This window comes from Camellia sinensis, chromosome 5, assembly GCF_055761805.1.
Source record: "Camellia sinensis isolate YWXY chromosome 5, ASM5576180v1, whole genome shotgun sequence".
NCBI classification, from domain to species: Eukaryota; Viridiplantae; Streptophyta; class Magnoliopsida; order Ericales; family Theaceae; genus Camellia; species Camellia sinensis.
In genome coordinates, this window is record NC_138965.1 from 48,909,676 (window position 1) to 48,934,880 (window position 25,205).

The following is a 25,205-nucleotide window of genomic DNA, read 5'->3' on the forward strand; positions in this document are numbered from 1 at the left end:
AACATCCATTTTCATGCTACAAAGAAGGAACTAGAAAAGTGCTATGCAATATCTTCAAAGAAGAGGAATCAATCTATCTATGTTAGCTTTAAACACATAAACTGCTCATAATTAATCGAAATCTAACTAAAACAGTGCTTAAAATGAAGCCTAAATATAAATAACAACAGGAGTGTAATATGATACAAGAATCAAACTATCTATGTAAGCTTTAAATACATAAATACAACTTTTATTTAATCAAAATCTATCTAAAAAACAGTGTTGGAAATGAAAGAAATGAAGCCAAAACATGAAGAACAATAAGAGAGCAAAGCTAAAGAACAAACCTATGGAAGGGTCGCTAACCCTTCCATCTTTAAACAAGATTTCAAATTACATTTTAAAATCCAAAATAATCTAGAAAATAGTATTGAAATGAAGAACAATGAACTTTAAAGAAAAAGATATGAAAAGAGTTGAAGAATCAACCTCTTGAGAAGAGGAAAAACCTCTGGGTTCACAAACTCCAATCCAAATACTCTCAAGTATTTGTACTCACTCTCAAAGCTTCAGCAAAAGCTTCAAAACTAGATGTTAATGGTGTATTTATAACAAGAGGTAGAGAAGATGAGAATATGGCTTGCTCACAAAGTTTCTTCACTCTTTGGTCACTCTCTATCACTCAAACACTGAGGGTAGGCCCTCTATTTATAGATTTTTGCCTTCTCACATTAGAAATATCTAAAAAAGGACAACTGGCTTAGAGCTCGTGCATGGGAGCACCTCCAATTGTCATAAAATATTTGTACGTTGAACATGGCCTGCATGTTCTTCGGGTGGCTGGTCAAAATGGAAAGTGGTTTTGGTTAAGAATGGGTGTATGGTTTAGGTTATGGTGCTCAAAAAGTGAATACCTTTTGCTGAAAACTTTAAAGACTTTGCACAGTGTAACGTTTCATCATCGAGTGTTTGGATTGAAGCGCCCAAGTCTTAAGAGTGGTCAAAAATAGGATGTCTACAAAGGCACCATGCTTTGCCGGCTCAAATATAGCGGGATATGGACCCCCCTTTCACACTTTACCGGGCGTAATCCGGAAGGGACGAAAAAATCTCTGTCAAGGCGCCACGTTTTGCCGACTCAGCAAGGCGGGAAACGGACCCCTAAACAACATCACATTAAAAGCATAACATGTTAACCAACATCAATAATGCACGAGTGTAATACATACACCTAATCCAATTATCACAATCATGACTATTAACGGTTAAATACATTAAACCACTTCCTTCAAAATGTGCTCCACGCACCGCTGTTCAACAATGAGTTTTCTTACATCCAGGTTTGATGGAGAGTCTTTGACCAGGCTGCACTACTGCGCCAGTCATAGTGAGATCTGTCCGATGGAGAATTGCTTGTTTTATTTTCCTTAATATTGTTATAGTACGTTATTGTCTTATGGCCCACTATATATATAGGTTGCTGTGGGTTCGTTGGCCTAACCCTACGGGATGTGTAGGGAGTTGGTATTTTGGCTTGGTTATTATGTATATTCAGTTGTATAGGTTGTTTAGGCTCTTGGTTATGTGGACATTTCTATGTTGTGGTGGAGCATCCAAATCTTTCCTAGGCAAGGTCATTTTGCAGGCATAAGATTGTGAGGTTTAGGTGTTTTTTTTTTTTTTTGGTCCCTCTCTTGTGCATCTTCCCTATTGCAGGTGTTGATACGGTTGGTGAACAGGCTGTTTGGGTTTCCTGTTTGTTTTATCTGTTAGTTTAGCTAGCTCCGTCCTTGTTTTGTTTTGCTATGGCCTGGGGTTTGCCCCTTGTATTCGTGTAAATTCTTTGTTTTTTTTATAACTTACTTAACCCAAAAAAAAAAACGACCGTCTCATAACATAACATTTATACACGTTCCAATTACCTCTTTAACAACATAATCCATAACTTAACAATGAAATTGTCTATTCACCATGTCCATTTACAATCAACAACATACCATCCTACATTACATTGCTCACCTTATAGCAGTACTCAAAACCTATATCTAACAACAAGCAATACCATTCTCTACCAATGGCCAAGGACAAAACTCTAGACACCAATCTCATAATCTAAAACATTAATTAAGTACAACTAAATTCCCGTTCTCTGGTTTTATAAAAGAGTTAAAAAAATATCCATTTGTTTTGAAACATAACTCCAAAATTCCCACATTTTCAACACACCCAAATACTTATTTAGTATCATTCCCCAAAACCCCCAAACTATTTATAATAGGCACAACTCACCATTTACATAACATTACTCATCTTCTCTATCCACAAATCCTTAGTTAGAAGCCAAGGCTTCCTAACCCGACATCTCAACATAACAACAACCCGTAACAACCGACAAAACCAAATCACAAACTCACCAACTCAAGCCCAAACCAATCCAAACTTGTTTAATGAATTTAAACATGAAAATCATACTTTTAATGCAATGAAAAATACCACAGATCTATCTATAGTGAAGTATTGAAAAAAAGTTCAAGAATTCCTACCTCTTGGAGCAAAGAAGAGAAAATCCGAAAATCCACTGGTGACGAAAACATGATCCGCTCAGATTAAATGGAAGCCCTAGGCAAGCTCTACCATTTTTTCCAAAGGGCCATGGTTGAGAAACCACTAGATCAAGGTGTATTTGTAGAGAGAATGAAAGTTTTAGAAAGAAAAGCTCTAGATTTAGGGTTTTTAGAATGCTTAGAGAGAGAGAGAAATGAAAAAGTGATTCAAAAAGTGACTTTTATGAACTGATAGGCGTGTAGACCGCTTGAGCGCAAGAAGTGTCACTCGAGCGCCCAGACAGAAAAAGTGTTACCGCTCGAGCGTAGGAAGTTACTGCTCGAGCGTAGCACACAAACTCCCAAAAATTTTACAAACAATGGACAACCTCACGAGCTCAAGAAGGACCGCTCGAGCGCAACACCGCTTGAGCGAAGAATGCACCCTCCCAGTAGTTTTGCAGACCTGCAAAGGTACTGAGAGTTTTCAAAGGCCACTCAAGCGTAAGAAGCTTCGCTCGAGCGTAGAGACAAAAATCTGGACAACAATAGTTTTGAAAAACAGGCTATCAAACTGTTCCAAAAGCAACCAAGACACTCCAATAACCAAACTCAATGAGCAATAAGGGAAACAAGGCACGGAAAACCATATAAGACAATGGAACCTAGATCCAGAACATCAATTGGGTCGGGTCTAAACCAGAATCGTTATATCACCTCTTATATTTTTTATATACAAAAAGACAAAAAGGCCAAAAAAAAAAAAAAAAAAAAGAAGTCAAAAAACTAGTTTTTAACTAACTTCCCAAATCACCCCATTTAGAAAATTGGTTGGTCTTGGGGTATCGTCACATGATATTTTAATGATGCTGTAATTGGTTGAAATGGTGAAATCTATAAATTTGTATTGAGTGATTGGACAATAGAAGTAGACATAATAAATTATAATTGGTAAATAGTATTCTCACGTAGCGCCCCTAAACCAACCAATTATTTTTCCTCTCATTTTATTTAAGTTTTGATGATTCGACCACTGACGTGCTTTTGTCCAATCTCACTTTTGACTATTTATTTATTTCTAATTATTATCAAACTTATACTTTTTCGAATTTGATTTTAAATAATTTTTTTTACTAATAAAAGTGTTCCTAGGATACAAGTAAAAGGTAAAAAAATTGAAAGACCCAAGACACAAGACACATTTTATTAAATTTAGTACATTTTTATTAAAATCAATACATTTTTTAAAAATATTTTTGCATATTTTTAAAACATTTTTTACACCCTTTTCATTATTAAACAATGTCTAGAGGAGTTTAGAGACCGTGTTGTGAGTTTGTGCAGGTATTTTTTGAATCTATTACCCTTGCTTCCAGATTTTGATCTGCTACTACATCCACATTTTCCATGAGGAAGTAACTAATTAAAAATATGTAGGCGATACAGGTAATTAAATAATTGAATCTGGCCTTCATCTACCCTAAGTCAATAGAGTTCAGTCCTTGTTCTTCCCTTCGTCCTTAGTGACCTAATAAGTTTCTTGCTCAAGGACTTTGACGTATTCACTCTTCCCAATTCCCAGCCCATCAAGTGAACATGGGGTTGTGGGTGATTATGGATTAATTAAGACACAAGTCAGCACAAAAAGAGAGGATAGTTGCTACTCACTGAGCTATCAGCTGACTTAGTTATTTATCACTTTCAGGTGTTAGAAGGACTTAGAGTGGACTCATGGTGTAGCGGGGACTCAATTGCATGGACCTCTAGGACATTCATTTATTTGGTTTTAGACTGTTGTGTCAAGTTTGTGCATATTTATTTTTATTGTTATTGAGATTCATTTAGGATTATTTTAATATGTAGGCTGTTTATATCCCATAAGTTTGGATGGTATTAATTACGGTTGGTTTTGCCGTTTATACTTGTGGCTTGTCACTGGATTGAGTTTTAAATATTTATTACTGGACTATTATATAGTTATTCAATGTGTTTGTGGATTCGTATTTAGGCTTACGTGGGCCTTAGCCTAGGTCCTTGTGGACCACGGCCAATCATACCTGGAGTTGGGGTGTGACAGTTACAATGCTATTATGAGTTGTATAAGAAAATTAACTTTCTTGTAACTTCCACCATTTTCATGCTAAACAAACTTAAAATTTAATTTTATTTTATTTTTATTTCTTTCACTTTCTACCATTTTCATCCTAACCAAATTGAGCCTAACAAATTTCAGTTTTGTTCATCTTTAATCTAATTCCTGGTTATTCTATAATCTAATTCCTTTAACATTTGGAATTTATTGTTATTAAGGCATGGCATCATCTGCTAAGCCAAAGATAGTTGAAATGGATGTGAAGGAGAAAGAATACAAAGAAGCTGACAAAGATATATTTTGAGAGATTTTCTTTTGAAGAAATTGTTGCTATTCTTCATTTGAAATAGAAGAACAAGAACTACTTTGATTTGAATTTTGAATTAGAAAACTTTGAGTTTTAATTTTTGTAGAATTTTACTTTCTATATACTCATGGTTTTGGAATAGAGTACCTTTGATGTGTGGATGTCAATTTTTTCTTTTTCTATATTATTGGATGACATTTAATTTTTGTGCATTTTTAGTTATGAAATTAAATGGTTACAAAATTCCCAACTTTGATTTTTTAGCGACAAAAATGTGTGGTAGAGAAAGTCATTTATCTTTTAGCAACCAAATATAATTGTGGTTAAAAATGTCATTATTTTGCTTTTTGGGACCAAATTAGGGCATTTTGAGACGATGTATTAGTGACCAAATGTTTAGTTCTGCACAATCAAACATTTTGTGACTATAAATTTCGTCACTAATTGTCATTTTCAGTGACACTCTTGAAAATTCGTCTCTAAAAGTCAATTTTGACTTTCCTAGACGCACTTTTAATGACATTTTTAGTGACCAAATTATTTTTGTCACTAAAATCATTTAGAGACCAAAATAGTAATTTTAGAGACCAAAATAATTGGTCGTCAAAAGTCTTATATGTTGTAGTATTACCAATTACCTGATTCTTGAATCAAATTATCATGTCTCCCTATAAAATGGTTACCTCCACTATGTATGAACAGTTGACAGATATATTACACACACACGAAAAAATAATTGATATGCAAGAAAGAATGAGTCTGGATTAATAGCCAATAAAATTTTCAGTTTTATTCGAATTACATGATAATTGATAATCTCAATCCAGCCACAATACTTATGTTGACCATTGTTTTGATAATGATATAGGCACTTTACCAAAACGGGCATAAGTTAAAAAAGATTATAAATTATACGTATTAATTTATTTATTTATTGGTTAAAAAAATTGGCAATATATAGAAAAAATAGGTATATTTACTTTCTGAAAAAATATCATAAAGTGCACAGCTCATAAGAAAATATATAAAACCGTCTAGTTTACAAGCAAAAAGTCAATTTCCCATCACCTAGCACAAATTAAAAACATATTCAAACTAGCAATGGCAGAAGGAGTAAGGGACCGGGGGGGAGGGGGGGTCATGTGCCCCCTGGATTTTGAGATTTTTTAATTTTGCAAACATAAAGAAAATATTTTAAATAAAAAAATTACTAAAATATTATTAGAGTGAAATGTCGATGACATTTTAAAAATTATGAGAACAACAATTATTGTTTTGATTGAAAATGAAGAGACTACTATATACCATATTATCTATGAAAATTTTATGAAATTTTTTTAATGTAATTGTGATGTCATTATTAATGACATGCAAGTATAAATAATCTCACTATAAAGATATGAAATTTATTGGATTGTTAGTTACATTTAATATGTAAGGTTCACTCTCTATATGTTTATTTATTATTAGTGGATGATATCACATACCAATAATGACGTGGTATTACCATTATATTGAATTTTTAATCAAATTTTGAATAAAAAAATAATTTATGGTTAAATAATTTATTTTAAGACTTATATCCATATTTTTTTTGTATTATCCATGATACACTAGTTACAAATAACATTATTTTTTTGATGTTTCTCAAAATCAATCGTAAAAACTTGCATGAAATATTTTTATAAAAATTTTCGATATTGTAATTAATAAGTGTCCCTTCTAATTTAATTTTCTTGTTCCGCCACTGCAAACTAGCCACATCGTTATTGCTCATACCCGCATTAGACACGAGTGAGACTTAAGGAACAATTAAAAAGAAAAGGGATCTAAATACCTTCTTTCTTTGGATGGCTGCCTTCCATGTATCTCATAAAACCTGTTTTCAAGAGAGTTTTCATTATTAAAAAAAAACACACACACACACACACCAACAACAACAGCTATTGTATTTGTCAAATTTATACCAAGAACAAATAACGAGCAACCTTTGAGCCAAAGGATCATGATAATGCAAGACAAGCCCAAGTGAACTTTAGATTATGTAAATTGTTATTAAGATCCTAGTTTTTATTTAGTGTGTTCTGATTGTCATGCATTTTTTAGTTTAAGCCACATTTATAGTCATCAAGAAATGATATTAGAGTCTTATCATTTGTTGATGACAAGAAGTCATAGAAGCAGCCGTGTTATTCTATTCTAGCAAGTTATTTATAATAAAAAATAAAAATCTCTTACGCGGTGTTTGGTTGGAGGATTTGGAAAGAAAAGGTGAAAAAGCGTATAAAACTAGGTAGATGTAGTGGTGGCGTGATGGTAGCAATGGTAGTGGTTAGGGTGATGAGATTACAACGGTGTATATCAATATTTAAGTATTTATAAATTAGTTTGCTAAAAAGCATGAAAAAATTAAAAGCACTAATCAATTTTATATAGTTTTATCATTTTTAGAGAGCATAAATAATTTCTTAAAATATATTTTTGATGTTTAATTTTGTCAAATTATTTTTTTCTTTTTCGAAAAAGATTCGGAAAACCAAACCAAAACATGGCTAATGATTTGCACTTTTACAATTTTAAGTATTTTTTGATCATTTTGATATAGGGTTGCAAATGAACCAAGCTGTTCGTGAGCTCGGCTCGTTGATAGCTCGGTTCTTTAAGTAAATAAACTTCAAGCCTGACTTTTAGACTCGTTTAATATATTATTATATTAATATTTGGATTTATATCAGAAATGTGAGTTATATATAATAAAATATTTTTATACCACATGACTGTCAATGTATCATTTTTTATTTAATTTTAAAAATAAGTTAATTTTTAAAGTAAAATTAAAACAAAAAGAGGCAAAGTGGAAAAAAAATATATATATATACTTAAGAGCCAAAAGTTGAAAAATAGTCAAAGATAAAGGGACAAAATGTAAATTACCCATAAAAAGGGAATTGCAATAAGTTGGAGCATTGGAGTCAAGGGCGGACCTAGTATTCGTCAATGGGGTGGGCTAATATTAAGGTAAAATTATACAATCTATTTTAAGTATAACCACATAAGAAAAAAGAGAATTTAATAATATAACCTAGATTAATATCTAAATTTTTTGATTAAAAATAATCTAACAAAGTTGTGCTCGACAAGTCTTTAAAGATTCGAATTCATTGATTACAGAATCTAAATCAATATTCAAAATAAGGTCTCGTTCAAGGTAGAGATACAAGCAATCGGCAAGAAACTCATCCCCCTTTGAATTACGAATAGTAGTTTTAGCATGCTTCATACCTGAAAATGCTCTTTTGGTAGTCGCCGTAGAAACAGGAAGGGCAGACACAAGACAAATCAATTTGTAAATCATGGTGTAATACTGGAACTTTCCTGTCACAAATAGTTCTCAACACAAATCGACAAGAGTAGATATCTTATGAAACTTAGGATCACAAACAACATCAAGCTTATAATGCATTAATTGACATCTCAAACTATGGATGTCCTGAGAAGTGAAATCTTGGGGATAAAGTTTCCTCAGCAAGATTGCAAATATTATCCACATTAAAAGATCTAAAATTGCCACTAGGATCCAAAACTGAGTTAAGAGAAAGTAGTTTCACTACCCCATCATTAAATCTGCGTTCTAACTCCATCAATTGAAAATCAATTGTAGAGTTGAATATGTCAAAGTGATAATGATGCTCAGACGATGATTTGTACCCTCTTTATAAGGAGAACTCATATCATGCACTGCAATGTTATGTCGATTTCAAAATGACACCACATTTGCAAGAAAAATATCACAATCATCTTGTCTAAGTTTTTGAAGTAGAACTGTTGTTGTGGAGACTAATTTCATCGCATTTAAGATGTCTTGAGTTTTCTGTTGCAAGGCTTGACAAAGTGTATTCACGATTCCCAAAATGTTGTCCATCAAGTGCAAGACGAATATGAATTCAAAGCTCTTCATTCCTTTGTAAATACGATTAGCTTGCCCACGAATTTGTTGATTTGTATTCTTCTTGAGACTTTTAACAACTACACAAGATGCCTCATACATATCAATCAAGTTTTTAACAGAGTCATAATGCGAGCTCCAATGAGTAACTCCAGCTCGATGCAAGGTACCTATTTGATTGGCCCATTTACCAGATTAACGCTCACCACTAGCCAACATATTTTCAACCTCACTCCTATGAAAAGATTTTAACTCACTAAGGCACTTTGGAGAAGAAGCAACAAGATTGACAATACAACTCAAGTGAGAAAAAAAATGTCAAACATTAGGCTCATTTTTTGCTGCCGCAATTAAGGCCAATTGCAAACGATGTGCAAAGCAATGTACATAATATGCATATGGGCAATCCTTAAGAAATAAAGTTTGGAGTCCATTCCATTCGCCGCGCATATTGCTAGCACCATCATACCCTTGACCACGCATGTTTTGAATAGGGAGATTAAATCGAGAAAGGATATTCGATATCTCTTTTTTAAGAATCAATGCAGATGTATTTTCAAAACCCACGATATCAAAGAATCGTTCGCCTAGCAAACCATCATTCTTGACAAATCTCAAAATTAGGGCCATTTGTTCTTTTTTAGACTCGTTTGGGAATTTATCAACAAGAATACAAAAATAATCTCCTCCAACTTCATCAAAAATCATATTCAAAGCAAGTATATGCAAAATCTCCTTTTGGATCTTCGGAGAATTGTATTTGGCATTTTGTGAAGCATTCTTTAATATAATGCTCTCAAGTGCATCATTCCCTCCCGCCTTGAACTTTAATAATTCAATTAGATTACCTTGATTCAATAAAGTCGAGCTTTCATCATGACCTCTAAAACCAAGTCCTTGAAGAGCAAGTACTTCAATAGTTTCAATTGTTGCCTTTACCCACATTCCATTCTTCAAAATTTCTTCTTTTGATTGCGCATTCAACACTTTTTCAATGTGTTGGGAAGCTTTCTTTAAATTGTCATGACTAATAACACAATGACTATGCGATGAAGATGCAAGTCCGACATGAAGCAAAAAAACACACTTGGATCCATCATTTACTCTTTTCCAATTGTTAAACCCCTCATCAACAAGTGCAGAACGACTGATTGACTTATTTGGCTGGTCAAATAAAAAGCATGAAAAACAATATACTTTATCCTTTGAAGGAAAATACTCTAGCCAAGAAAATTGTTTAAACCAAATATGTTGGAATTGGCGATTCTGCTTTGCAAATGAGGACCTAGGTTACTCTCAAGTTCAGGTTGATAAGGCCCCAAGTTCACATAAGCTCATCTAACCTCATCCCATTGATTAACCGAATATTCACAAATTTGCAAGCGTAAACTAGGATCCCGTTCAATAACAGTTGAATCAAATTCGTTTGGTTTATTTGCTTGAGGCATAGAAAGCGGTTGCACATCAGAAAATGAGGTTTCAACAACATTGGATGTTGTACTACTAGACTTTTGTTTTGATTGATAGAATGAGAAAAGGGTTTTGCCTTTTTTGAGTGGTGGATGTTCTATTATTTATAACCTAAAAAAAATTAGCCTTATTTAATATTAAACCAGAGTATATTCACAATAATTTTAACTATTAGGCTTTTTATATATATCCTCAATAATTTTTATTTAGTGTAGACACCCCATTTTTGACCGACCTTCGGACTTGGGCGCTACTGATAGTTTACTTGGTGGTGAAAGATGTGCAGAGCAAAAGTTCGATTTCTTCGGCAAGAAGAGAGTTAAATCCTAACCTCACACCCTATTTTTGAACTAAAATTATTTTGAATGGTTTTTAGACCTTAAAACCCTCTCTTTCAAAATATTTTTTGAAATAAAGTTTCTACGATGCTCTGAGGCTCACATTTTGTTAAATGATGCGCTTTTCGGTAAACCGAGCAAGGACAAAGTGGAAATGAATGAAAGAGAGTTGAAATCTTTGAAAAATATTTCAAAACACCTTGTTTAGGGGTTTGAAGTTGAAGAAAAGAGGAGAAGAGGGAAGAAACCAAGTTGAGGAAGAAGTTGGGTATGAATCGTTAAGAGAGAGAGAGAGACAGTCCTCGCTAAATCGGGCCTATCCTTTTGTATACTTGGACTTAAGCTATAAGGCCACCACCGTTGGAAATAAGACTTATGGGGCTTCATTTTGCATTCAAAAATCTCCTCAAGCCGAGTCCAGATGGGAGAGATATGGTTGGTTGAAGTTGGGCATCATTCCGGTTGGACCGAAACTAAGCAGCCTTCACTAAAAGAGGGATATCTCTTAGCACAGTTGAAATTTTGATGCAAGGCTTTCACCGTTGGAAAGCTTACTTCTGGGGCTTCAATTTGGAAACAAGAATGACCTAAAAAAGAGTCCATATGAAAGAGTTATGCCCATTTGAAGTCAGGCTCGAAAAAGCAGATTTTGTGGCCAATCGGCCAAAAAAGTAACAGATCGGCCATCACAAGTAGCAAATCGGCACAAAGGATGGCCGATCGATCGGCCAAGAGTGACCCAAATTCATTTTTTTTGAAGATATTTCTCCTCTAACTATTTCCAGCTTGTGCCAGCTGTCCTAACTCAGATATTTTCGACCCAAGCTTGATATTTTGCTATATATGAAGCCTTATATCTCATATTCAAGGGGTTAGAACATTTTGACAAGTTTGAGAGCTTCTCTCACTAAACTCCCTTTCTTTCTACAAAATTTCCAAAGCAAAATCTCTGCCTCTCTCTCTCTAGAGCCTCTCTCTCTTGCCCTTTTTGTGCATAGAAGTGCATAAAAGTAGAAAAACACAACTAGTTTGCCTAGGCATCCTTCATCAAAGTTGCCTATCTTTGGGAGGAGGTTGCTTGAAGCTTACTTGGGAATTTGTTTGAGCTCCAAAAGCTGTTTTGGCTCAGATTTTGGACTGGTTTTGCAGCTGTGCATCGAGGGTAAGATCTCTCTCCCTTTAAGCTTGTTTTACACACTTGCTTGCCATCTTTTCACACTACCTTGGGGTTGTTTTGGGGATGGTGTTGAACTACAAAAACCTCTTGTTTTCCCTCTGTTTTTCAGTCCTAAAAGTATTGATTTGAGCCTTGTTTGGCTAGGGGGTGTTTCCTCCATTTTGCTCCTTGGCTTGTAAGGCCTTTTGAGCTATCTTTCAAGCTTTTCAAACAACTTCTTTTTGGCCTTAAAACCACTGAATTCCAGAGGAATTTCAATGGTAAAAAACTTGTTTTGAGGCTCAAAATAGGAGGGGGTGGTCCCCCCTCCTCTTGTCTTGTTTACTTGTGTTGATGGCCAACCAAATGAGCATGTGTTTTTACTTCTTTATAGCTTTGTTTAGGCTCATTTTTGTGACTTATCAGACCTGCCATAATCATGTTTTTGGCTGTCTTGGTCACCTCTTGCATGCTTGTTGCACTTGTAGTGTAAATCCTCTTTGTTAGCCTTGCCAGCCTTGCAAAGTAGCATGCTTTTGTGGTTTGAATTAACTTAGTTCAAGCATGTTTTTGGTGTTATTTTGGCATGTTATAACTCTAATTTTGATTGGTAGACTCACCTCTTGCATGCTTTATACACTTGTAGTGTAATCCATGCTTACTAGTCTAACTTGCTTGATGTTTTGGCCAATCATGCTAGTTTATTTTGGCTATACTCCATACATGTTTTAGCATTATTTTGACATGCTTTAAGACTGTTTTGCACTGCCTTGGTCATATGACTCATGTTTTGTATAGCTATAGTGTAAATGACTTCACTAGCCTTGAGTTTTGAGACCACTAGCATGCTATACTTGTGATGTTTGCATGCATTGGCATCATTCGGAATGATATTTCAGAGCATATAGTGTTGTTACACTTCCATGTTTCCACTCTTTAACTGCTCTTGAGAGTTGTACCTTTATGCCTTATTTGTGAGTTATTGCATGAGCCTCATTTTCTTGCCCTTTCAAGCCATCATCTCAGTCCATTTTGGCTACTGTTTTGGCCTACATAAGGTCTGTTTGGGGCTGGTTTGGCCATTTGGGCATTGTATTGCATGGTTCTAATGTTGTGTTCTTCACTAGTTTCAATGTGTAAGCCTACTAGCATGTTGTACTTGAAGTGTTTGCATGTTAGAGTCTTGTTTATCATGCCACTTTAGCGCTGAAAAATCTGTCATCTCCCTCATTTCTTCACTTTTGATTTGTTTTGAGGATTGGTTAGTCTTGAGGTTGTGTTTAATGCTTGGGATTGAGGCCTATGCTTAAATGGCTTCACCCTCTTTTGAGGGTTACTCATAGTCAAAGGCATTGGTCTCTCCCATGCCTTAAACCATTCTCTTTGATAGACCTCTCTCTCATTAGAGGACTCTCATATTTGGACAAGTTGATTAATGAATGGATTGGTAATGTTAAAATGTGTAAACAAAATCAATCAAGTAAAATGTGCCAAGATAAGCATGTTGCATGTGTGCATTGCATTGTGTTCAACCGGACGTTATGTTGAACACAAAGTGAATTGGTCCATTTCATACTTGAAGTGATGAAAATGGGTCAATCCCCTTTGTCTCCATTGGCTGTGATTATCCATGATAAGGTGATGGCCCAAGTGTCTTATTTATGTGCATTCATTTGACATTGATTTGTACAACTCGGCCTCTTTGGCCATCATGCATCGAAATGCATGATTAATGACTCGAGAGCCGAGCACTACACACCTTTGAGCTTTAGACATGATAAGGGGTGTAGTTGCACACACATTTTCTTGCAAATACATTGCCATGCCTCTGTTAGTGCTCTGTTGCAGCAAAAGGAAAAGTTTGCAGGAAGAAGTGGCCGATCCGCTATCTAGTGTGCCGATCGGCTATCAATAATTGGCCGATAGCATCAAAATTGGTCGATGACCATTATTCTTTGGCCGATGGCCATACATTTTGGCCGACGGCCATACATTTTGGCCGACTACCCCTCAGATGGTTCCTAAGGTAGGTCAAAAGCATCATGGAAGTTGGCACAATTTTCAGAGGTGCAGAAGTGTGCAAACAGAGGCAACATGAGGCATTGTAACGGATTTTCGAGCGAAGCGATCGAGCATGCATCTTCAAACTCTTAGAACTGAGCTGAGACTTTGTAATTTGTAATTAGCTTTACTTGTTAGTTAGCTTTTGAGTTTGCAATTAAACTAACTAATTTGTTAATTAGTTAACGTGTTGTAATAATTAGCTTAGTGTTAGCTAGTTATTCAATTTGATTATGTAATAATTAGTCTAATTAGATTATTAGATTAGTTAGAATAGCTTAGCGTAGCTAGCTTAGCATACTTATTCGGACCCTCCGTCGAGAGGGCACACTGTTGTAATAAGCGTGCGTGTGTGTGATGCATGTCTTCCAACCCCCATTTCTTTCTCCCTTTTATTTACCAGCTTTTGATGGTTAGCTTTAGGGCATATTTCAATTAACATCCTTATGCTTCGTATGCATGCATCATTCATCTGTTTTGCATGCACCGGGCTCAGCGCATCATACAAACTGCATTGTATTTCAATACCAATTTGAATACATCTTATCAAGTTGCATTCACATGACATCTTAGAATAGCCGAGCCTATCTCAGTTGCATTTTCGCATGTGTTGCATTAGCCATCTTAACATGAACTAGGATCATGCATGATTTCATTTCTAACTAGTTCTTTGTTTTGGCTCAGAGTACACTGTGAGTGTTTTCGCTTTAGCATCCCTGCATGAGATATGTATGTTGCCATGTTTAGCATACTTGCCATGAGGCTAACTGCTTAAGTGTATAATTGCATGAATGCCTATGGGTGAAGGCTTGATTGCCTGGATTGAAACAACTCGAGGATTGTGAGTTTTAAGCCCACTAGAAGTGGCAAAATCATGTTTTTCTAAAACCCACTTGAGGATGGCAAATCCACAACTTAGCCTACTTGCGAGTAGCAACTTCAAACCATTTTTGAAAAACCAACATGAGTTGTTTTGTTCCAATCCACGTGATTAAGTCTATACTTGTATGATGTGCGTATCACGTAATAAGCTAGTCTAATAATCGGAATAAGAACGCATGTGTTTTCAAAAATAACATATCATGTTAGTAAAGGCTGATCTTTGATCGGGCGAACGGGGGTACTCATTGCATGGCCTTCTCCTCTCGTACCCAAGTTCCCGAGCCGAGACAACTTTGGTGATGATGGACACGTGGCCTTAAGCATAAGTCAGGGTTTCCTAAATTTCTCAAAATAAAATATTTAGGTGACGACTCTAAAATCTGGCAAAGCAGTCCATGTTTAGCGCTTTTTGATTAAAATCGATTTTCCAAAACGATTTGCCAGATTTGGACTCTTTGGTGATTTATCAGTCTTACATTGCACTTTGTGAGATTAGATTCAGAACCGTGACACGAGTCCGAACTGTAGTAGCTAGAACAACGATTCGCGCCCTCGCGCGCAGAACAGAGTTTCGGGCGGTCTACATTTAGGCTTTCATTATTTTTATGTATGTCCAAAAAAACTCTTTCAAAGTTTAAAAACTAAGAGCAATATAGAACATTGAACAAGCCATCATCATAAAAAAAAACTAAGAGCAATATAATATTTGTTGCATAAACAAAAAATTCAAAACATTGTTAATTAAATCCATTTTCAACCAAATTAAGATTAAGAAGGAAAAAATAAAAAATAAAAAGAAGAAGCTCAAAGTCATGAATTGTCATAGATAAATCTTACCTGTACCACCGATGGGAAGAAGAAGAAGAAGATGAACTGAAGAAGAGTCAGAGAAGCTGATGATGCCCAAGGGAAGATTTGTTCTTTAAACAAATAAAACCTATTGGGCTGGGCTGCCTATTTATTTTTTTGTACAAGTATTGAGCTATGTTGGGCTGCCTATCTAAATAACAAACAAAAAAAACTATTGGCCCTTATTTGGGGTTGAGCTGGGAGGCTGGGTTGGGCTGGGCTGGAAAAAAAAATTCTATAGATTTTTGAAATTTTGGGCTGGGCTGCAGCTAGCTATGCCCAGCCCTAGGTTCGCCCTTGGTTAGAGTGTTGGACAAACAAAGTTTGGGAGTTAGAGTCTCAGTCTCACTCTCGCTTCAGTCATCTCCAACACGAGCGAGTTTCAATCGGTGCGTTCCTTTCTCTTTTTCTAGACTCCATCTCCACAGGTATATATCTATTGTTTATTAATTTTGATTTTGAAGTTTGATTTGGGTTTTGCTAACAAATCCCTAGGCCACAAGTAAAAAATTAAAAAATTAAAAAACACAGGCACTTTTTATTAAATTTAATACATTTTTATTGAAATCAATACACCTTCTCACATATTTTCATGACACTTTTCAACATAAAATAATGCTTAGGGAACACTTATTAGCATTTGTCTTTTAATTTAGATTTTGATTTTAATTTGGGTCTTGCTAATTAGTGGTCCTAGGGCATAAGTAAAAGGACAAAAAAGTGAAGAACACAATACATATTTATGCATTTTTATTGAAATCAATACATTTTTTCACATTTTTTCATGACACTATTTTATACACTTTCCAACATTAAAGGTCCGTTTGGAATTAGGCTATTTTAGTTGATTATTTGATGTTTTAATTATTTTAATCTGGCTAAAAAAAGTTATATTTGGGATAATAATTTTTGTTTTTTTCACTTGATTTGATAATTGTAAGAGAAAAAATGAAATGATTATTGATTGGATAAGACATTTTATTTTATTGATTATTTTAGCTAAATAACTTCTAGACAATAAGGCTTGAAACAATGCCTATGGTGCAATTGTTAGCACTGAATAGTCCGTCTTATGTTAACTTGGATTAGATCGTGATTTGGATAGAGATTTGAAAATGAAAATAAAAAAATAGGAGAAATGTAGGTATAAGGTTTATTCCATGTATCTTATAATTGGTTTTTTTGTTGCAGCTATGTCTTTGGTGATTAGGAAGCCCCCTCTTCTTCCTTGGTGGCAATCACTCCGACACCAATTCGGGCTTGAGCATCTCTCCATTGGTATCTCGATTAGCACGCTGCTGAGAAGCATTTTTATCGAGGCGACACAAAAGCAACAAGAGCATGGCAACTTGATGGAGCACCTGAAGAGTATCGATGACAAGCGCGATTTGAATCGCCATCAAGTAACGATTCAAATTGAGCTTGTCATCGATACTCTTCAGGCACGCCATCAAGTTGCCATGCTCTTGTTGCTTTTGTGTCGTCTTGATAAAAATGCTTCTCAGCAGCGTGCTAATCGAGATACCAATGGAGAGATGCTCAAGCCCGAATTGGTGTCGGAGTGCTTGCCACCAAGGAAGAGGAGGGGACTTCCTAATCACCAAAGACATAACTGCAACAAAAACACCAATAAGTTACATGGAATAAACCCTACACCTACATTACTCCTATATTTTTATTTTCATTTTCAAATCTCTATCCAAATCACAATCCAATCCAAGTTGACATAAAACGGACTATTCAATGCTAACAATTGCACCATAGGCATTGTTTCAAGCCTTATTGTCGAGAGGTTATTTAGCTAAAATAATTAATAAAATAAAATATCTCATCCAATCAATAACCATTTCATTTTTTCTCTCACAACTATTAAATCAAGTAAAAAATCAAAAATTATTATCCCAAATATAACTTTTTTTAGCCAGATTAAAATAATTAAAAAGTCAAAATAATTAAAAAGTCAAATAATCAACTAAAATAGCATATTCCCAAACGGACCTTTAATGTTGGAAAGTGTATAAAACAGTGATGAAAATATGTGAAAATCTGTATTAATTTCAATAAAAATGTATTAAATTTAATAAAAAAAAATGCATAAATATGTATTGTGTTCTCCACTTTTTTGTGCTTTTACTTATGCCCTAGGACCACTAATTAGCAAGACCCAAATCAAAATTTAAAATCAAAATCAAAATTAAAAGGCAAATGCTAATAAGTGTTCCCTAAGCATTATTTAATTTTGAAAAGTGTCATGAAAATATGTGAGAATGTGTATTGATTTCAATAAAAATTAATAAAAAGTGTATGTGTTCTTTAATTTTTTTTTTTTTTTTTTTCACTTGTGGCCTAGGGATTTGTTAGCAAAACCCAAATCAAAATTAATAAACAATATATATATACATACCTGTGGAGATGGAGTCTAGAAGAAGAGAAAGGAAAGCACCGATTGAAACGAGCTCATGTCGGAGATGACTGAAGCGAGAGTGAGAGAGTGAGACCCTAACCCTCAATCTTTTGTTTGTCCAACGCTCCAACGCTCCAACTTATTGCAATTCCCTTTTTATGGGTAATTTACATTTTGTCCATTTATCTTTGACTATTTTTTAACTTTTGGCTCCTAAAATTTAGTATTTTTTTTTTTCACTTGCCTCTTTTTGTTTTAATTCTACTTTAAAAGATAAATTATTTTTAAAATTAAGGGTTATTTTGGGAAGATGGTTATAATCAACTTTTTGATTAAAAACTGTTTATAAGCAGCTTTTTTGTGAGAGAGGAAGTGAGTTATAATCTAAGAAATGGATTATAACCTACTTCCCAAAAGGGGCCTAAATAAAAAATGATACATTGACAATCACATGGTATAAAAATATTTTATTATATATAACTCACATTACTGATACAAATCCAAATATTAATATAATAATACACTAAACGAGTCTAAAAGTTTGACTTGAAGTTTATTTACTTAAAGAACCGAGCTATTAACGAGCCGAGCTCACGAACAACTTGGTTTATTTGCAACCCTATATCAAAATTATCAAAAAATACTTAAAATTGTAAAAAGTGCAAGTCATTAGCCATGTTTTGGTTTGGTTTTCCGAATCTTTTTCAAAAAAGAAAAAAATAATTTGACAAATTAAACATCAAAAATATATTTTTAAAAATTATTTATGCTCTCTAAAAATGATAAAACTATATAAAATTGATAAGTGCTTTTAATTTTTTCATGCTTTTTAGCAAACTAATTTATAAATACTTAAATATTGAGAGAATGATCCCAACAATGAGACCGTAGAGAGCAAGGGCTTCAGCAAAAATGAGGATGAGGATCATACACAAATAGCTTCGGCTGCTGCGCATTAGCCCTGAAAATAATAAACCCCAAAGAAGTAAATAGAATATCCTCATAAAGCCAAAGCAACATTTTTAACATTTTACTCATCACCCAAAAAAAAAAAAAAAGTGTGAGATGCTAGAAGAGAAGTGTGCGCATCATTTCTCAAGAAAAAAAACAGAAGAAAAGTATTCTTTCCACGTCCAAAACATTGAACATGAGACAAGGTGAGTGTTTGGGAAGTGGGTTTTTATGTAGGTTTTTTTAGTTGAGTTTTTTTGTGGTTGGATGTGATGTTTGTGAGAGAAAAAGTGAAATGATTATGGAGTTGGATGTGATATTTTGTTTGGATTTATTTTTTTTGGTTTTGCAAAAACTGTCTTTTAGTGGAAAAAATAAAAAAAAAACCCAAAACCAAATCGTGCCAAACACCGCCAAAGTTCATTGTACCAACTGGCCAGAGAGAGAGAGGGGGAGATTTTACTCTTTCTGCCCATGGCTTGCATCCACAAGGGAAACCATCTGTTGCCAGTCAACCCCATAATTGGCAACTACCACCCTCTTCCTCAAATCAAGTCTATCATTTTCCATGTCATACTTCACACAACCACATACCAGAACTAAATTTAAGTGCTTTACTAGCCTAGCCTCCTAGCCAAACCACCCCTCCTTACAACGAGAACACAACATTCCCAATTCACAAGATGGCATAAAAACTACATTCCTACAAATTGCACAGCAAAGCTCTGTGAAGTAAACCCAGAAACAAAAACAAAGTGGGTAGGGAGACTGTTTAAAAAGTGCTAGCTTAAAGATAAGTTCCTTAGCAATAAGTAAGAATGCTACCAAGTCATCATACTTACTCTGTCTCATCTTTCAAATCTAAAATATTTTTTGGGTAGAGCTCATTCCTAAGGTCTAAATTTTATTTATTTATTTTATCATGCTAACATTGTTTCTATGAATCTTTTATGTCTAAACCATAAACAATCACATATTTTGCTACTCACCCACGACACAAGTGCAAAATATGCATCTAAATGAGTACCTTTCCATCCAAAGAAGTTTTAAGAAGCGGGATTGTACACATGTCAGGATACATGACACCAAGGAGAGGGTATGGTGAATGTGCTCGACATATCTAATTGGAACTGCACCCAGCATGCATGACTAGCAATCCAAGTTTACCACATAATTGCAATAAGTCCCCTATTTTGTTACTTTTGTGACATAATGTTTCCCCATGAGTAAAGTCAACATGCTTAATGCTGCATGCTATATAAAAATATCATTTTACTAAAGGAAACAAAGAAGAAATATGAATATTTAGCCATGATCTGGTGTCCTTGTGCTTGGGCATTAGATGACTTTAATGCTCATAATCACACCCAAAACACACCGTATCCAAATAACATGTACTGTATATGTCCATATACAATCATGTTTCAATTAAACTAAAGAATCTTATCAACTTCTTGGTGACTTTAACAAGAAAGTTGCGCTCACCAACATTTCAAATAATAGATCCAAAACAATAAGACAAGAGAGACGCTCCAAACTTAATCTTAAACATAAGCTTCCAAAATATTAAACATATTAGTTCCACTTCCTAAGGAACCAAATTACAGCTCAAAGACAAAGCTTAAGCGTCAATGTACGATAACAATTCTTCTTAATAATTCCACTTGTATGAGTGAGCAAATTACCAAAAAGTTGTGCAAAAATTATTAAATCATTAGATCCATATATATATATATATCGGTAAAAAAGGCATATTATATAAACAAAGGAACCAAGGGGGTGCCCAACCTGTATTCAAAAAGATGAGACAACTCGGTAAAAAAATGCCGACTCCAAGGACTCTACATAGTCCAAAACTAGATTTAAGGACGGATTAACCTCTCAAAATCACAATTAAGGCTCTTAATTTTCATAACTTACCTGACATCACCAGCACTTCAAGCTTGCTTCACATAGCATGCATTTATTAGCCCCAACTTGACACAAAATTAGCCATTATCAAAATTTTGTCAATGAGTTCTAGCAAACAGGAAAAAAATACTTTAGAAAATCCATTGAAGCAGAGAATAAAGTAGAACAGGGGCACAATAAGAATTCATATGGGCTTAGAAGGAACCTATGCGAACAAGTTTAGGCTTTTCATAAGTTTTGATTGTATGCTTTCCGTAAGTTAATGTGTTTCTCTGTTTCCACTTATTTGGAACTTAGTGATCTTAAAATTTGAAAACACATGTTTTAGTAGATGTACTTAAAAAATTTAGCGTGTTTGGATTCACTTATTTGGTTTTCAACTTATTTGTCTTTTCAACCTAAAATAAGCTTAAAAACTTAATGAAATTTTTGCTATTTCTGGCCAAGTGGATAGCCAAATGAGGCTACAACTTATTGACTTATTTGGCTGAAAAACCAATAAGATTGGCTTTTAAGCCGCGACCAAAGGAGGAACAACCAGCTCATGTGTTTAACATTTTGTTTTGTTTTGGGTAACAAGGATATTTTGACAACTTTAAAATTTGTTGGAATGGACTACACAATGGGCCCATAGGACTTATTATATGTGATTTATATTGGATATAAAATAGTCAAAGTTTTAAAAAAGTTAGTATCCTATTTATGAAATTCAAATCCTATATTTGCTAGTTCACTATCAACCAACAAATGATTGATATTAAGAGAAATAGTAGTAGTTCAACAATTTACAAATATCTATTTAGGCTACCTTTGTTTTGACGTAAAATATTTTTGTCAAAAATATTTTTCTCATTTTCTGTTGTTTGATTAAACAAAAAGTAATTTTCCGTTGTTTGATTGAACAAAAAGTAAGTAAATTATTTTTCATTCAAAGAAGTTAAAAAATCCTCTAGAAAATTCTCTGGACCCCAATTCATGGAGTACATCGGTTAAGAACACTTGAAGTCATTTGGGAAGTCATTATTCATCCAAAGATGTTAAAAAATCCTCTAGAAAATTCTATGGGTAGGGTTATTGTTTCAGATGTTTTCAGTTTTATTTTTAAAAGGAAAGACTACACACCTTACAAAAATGTATACTATATGCATCTTATAACTAAAGAAGAAAATTGTATAATTTTATACTTTTTGAGTCATAATTTTAAAAAAAAAAAAAAAAAAAAAAAAAAAAGAAGAAGAAGAAGAAGAAGAAGTCATAATCAAATATTTCATGAGGAATAATTAAATACATTAGGAGTCATAACTAAAAAATATGACATAACTAAGGATGTATATTAGAATTTTTCATTTTTAAAAATGTTGCTTTTCTACTGTCAATGAGATATAATTTTGTGTGTTAAGACTTGATGAGTTTTGATATTGTTTTAGTTTTAGATTTTTATATGAAAAAGTGAAATTATTATTTTTAATTCCACTTTAGTTAGTGATGGTTTTGTGTGTTATGGTTTTCCATAGATTGAATTTGCCATCCCTAGAAAATTCAAGAAATCCGTATCTAAATTCGTGAACCAAACATAAATAAGAATTTGAAAATAAATAAAATAAAATAAAAAACAGATAGATGAAATATAAATAAAATAGAGTAACATATCACACATTTTTCCTTTCTTTTTTCAAACCCATATCTAAATTCGTGAACCAAACATAACCTCAATGTTCTTTCAATGAATCAGAAAAAGTGATATGATAGAATATATCTGTGCACACAAAAGTTCCAATAACTTTTCACATATTAGTTAATGGCTCCATCCTGATCTAACACGAGGCTAAAGTAAAAATGGCACTGTTGCATTCATCTAATTAAGGTTCATAATTCGTGAAGGCTTTCTAATTATCATCTGAAATTTAGTGTAAATTAATATTTAATTAAGTTATGCATGTGTGAGTAATCATATAAACAGATTGATTTCACATTCTTAGACCATCTCCAACGGTAAATCAAATTCATCATCAGATTTAAATTTGGTGAAAAAATATCACTTTTATGTCTCCAACGATTTCACCAAATGGATATCAAATTGAGAATGGACCAAAAATTTCACCAAAATGAGAAGCTAAAGCAGATTTCACCAAAACACTGTGCATTTACGTTGGACGTGGGCCCACTGGACAACCGGCCGGACGTCCGGCCGGATGTCTCACCGGTCGTCCCATGGGTCGTCCCACCGGTCGTCCCTTGCGGTTGACTATCAAAATAACAGAAGAAGGAAAAGAAGAATTGAGTGTAAGAAAGAACACATTCTCTCCCATGTTTAATGTCGGACTCACTTCCCATAAACTCCAAATTTTCCACTCATCCCTTGCATGTTACCAGCCTGTTTCAGAACCCAAGACCTCTCTCTTTGTCTCTAGGGATGGCAATTTAAACCCGGCCCGATGGGGACCCGATCCCCTGACCCCGATTGGAACGGTTTTTCCCTGAAAATTATCCCCATAGGGCCGGGGATGGTATTGAAAATTAAATCCCCGATGATTTTCGGGCCGGGGACGGGGATAGGTTCCCCAACCCCGCCCCCGACCCGCCCAGACTGATCCCCGTATAGTTATTATAATATATATATATATATATATTACATTATATGTTTAGGCCCTCTCTCTTACTCGATTCTCTCAGCCTCTCTCCCTCTCTCTCTGCTGTGTAGATCTTGTGATGAAGATCAATGGCAGACTATGAAGCACGGGTACTCCAAAAATAGTGCCGTACACGCACCGGGTACTTACCGGGTGCGGGTACGCGTACCGGTACGGCTGCACGCGTATCAGGTACGGCAAAAACCACTCCGGTATGTCTGCCTCAGTTGGGTACGGCATGGGTACGGCTCGGGTACGGCATGGGTACGTATTTGGTACGTTTTGGGTACATCGGGGCAGAAATCAAATTTTCTGGAGATTGAGGGGTACCGGAGCAATATTAAAAAAAAAAAAATTTAAAAAAATGAAAAAATGAATATACGAATTTCGTCCCTTTTGCCCTAATTTCATCACTTTTGCCCTGATCTTATCAGTTGAGCAACACAGAGGCGACTTCGACCTAGCTTCGTCTTCGACTTCGACTCAGCTTCGTCTTCGACTTCGACTTCGACCCTCGTCTTCAACTTCGACCCAGAGATCACCCTCGTCTTCGACTTCGACCTCGACCCACGGCATCGGGTACGACTTCTTCTCCTTCTTCTTCGCTGTTTCATCACCCTCGTCTTCTCTCATCTTCTTCGTTTCTTCTTCATCTCATTTTTTTTTTTTGGGCAGAAATCAACAAGCATCTATCATCTATTTTCGTCCCCTGCAGATCAGCCATACCAAGCAACTGGTCAGAATCTCTCATCTTTATTTTTTTTCGTTTTTTTCTTGTTTCTTGTTTCTTCTTCAGAGAGTTATAATCTGATGTTGTCATGTTGATGTAGTTTAGGTTCATAAATATTAGAAATATTTAGGTTCATAAAAATTAGATCAGAATGTTAATCAAGCAGTTTAGGTTCATAAATATTAGATCAGAATGTTAATAAAAATTATATCAAAAAATTAGAAATATTTAGGTTCATAAAAATTAGAAAAATTAGATCAGCAGTTTAGGTTCATAAATTAGATCAAAAAATTAAAAAATTAAAAATTAGATCAGAATGTTAATAATCACAAATATTACTTTTATGATATTGGTGTTGGTTGTTTTTCCTTTGCTTGGATTATGGACTGAATTGGTATTGGTTATGTTGAATTGAAATATATTAATATTTGTCTTTTAGTTTTATAGTTTTCTTTTTAGTTTTGATATTTAATTTCAATTTGTAGATTGGATCTTTTAACCATAATTATAAAAAATAAAAATAAATAAAAAAATATCGGCGTACCGCAACCGTACCCGTACCCTACTTTTTTGGGGTTTTGCCGTATCGGCGTACCCGTACTCGTACCCGTGCTTCTTAGATGGCAGATAAGGTGTCTACAGAATCATTGCCGAATAAGGTGTCCACAGGCGACGACGACGTTCCCTCTGACGACGACGACAACGTTCCACCGAATCAGACCCTTCTCCTCCTCCTCCTCCGCCGACGACGACGACGAGCGCCAACTCCTCTTCCTCCTCCTCCAACGACGAGGGCCACCTCCTTCCCCTCCGAGACCTCCGACGACGACGACGTTCCCTCTACCACGCCAGATCTGAGCAGATGGATCTCTCTCTACTCAGATTTATGTGTTGTTGATGTTGTTTGATGATATTGTTGTTGATGATGTTGATGTTGAGTATGTTATTGTTAG

At 34.7% G+C, this 25,205-nt stretch overlaps 1 protein-coding gene across 5 annotated transcripts in view; it reads right to left on the bottom strand.

Annotated features, from left to right (window-relative positions):
• Positions 1-205: 205 nt before the first annotated feature.
• LOC114258179 (uncharacterized) overlaps positions 206-25,205 on the bottom strand; it is a 37,302-nt gene continuing 12,302 nt past the window's right edge. For 2 of the 5 annotated variants that reach the window (XM_028198079.2, XM_082868827.1), the window contains 2 exons: positions 18,960-18,991; positions 6,766-6,803 (listed from right to left, as the gene is read on the bottom strand). Coding sequence is in view for 1 of the 5 variants with exons in the window: in XM_028198075.2 (XP_028053876.2) it covers positions 1,121-1,143; positions 6,762-6,803; positions 18,960-18,991 (97 nt within the window). In the remaining 4 variants the exon portion in view is untranslated. Of the gene's footprint in view, positions 1,144-6,761; positions 6,804-18,708; positions 18,992-25,205 lie in introns of those variants that run through there. The other 3 variants (XM_028198075.2, XM_028198078.2, XM_082868826.1) reach the window with 3 other exon arrangements.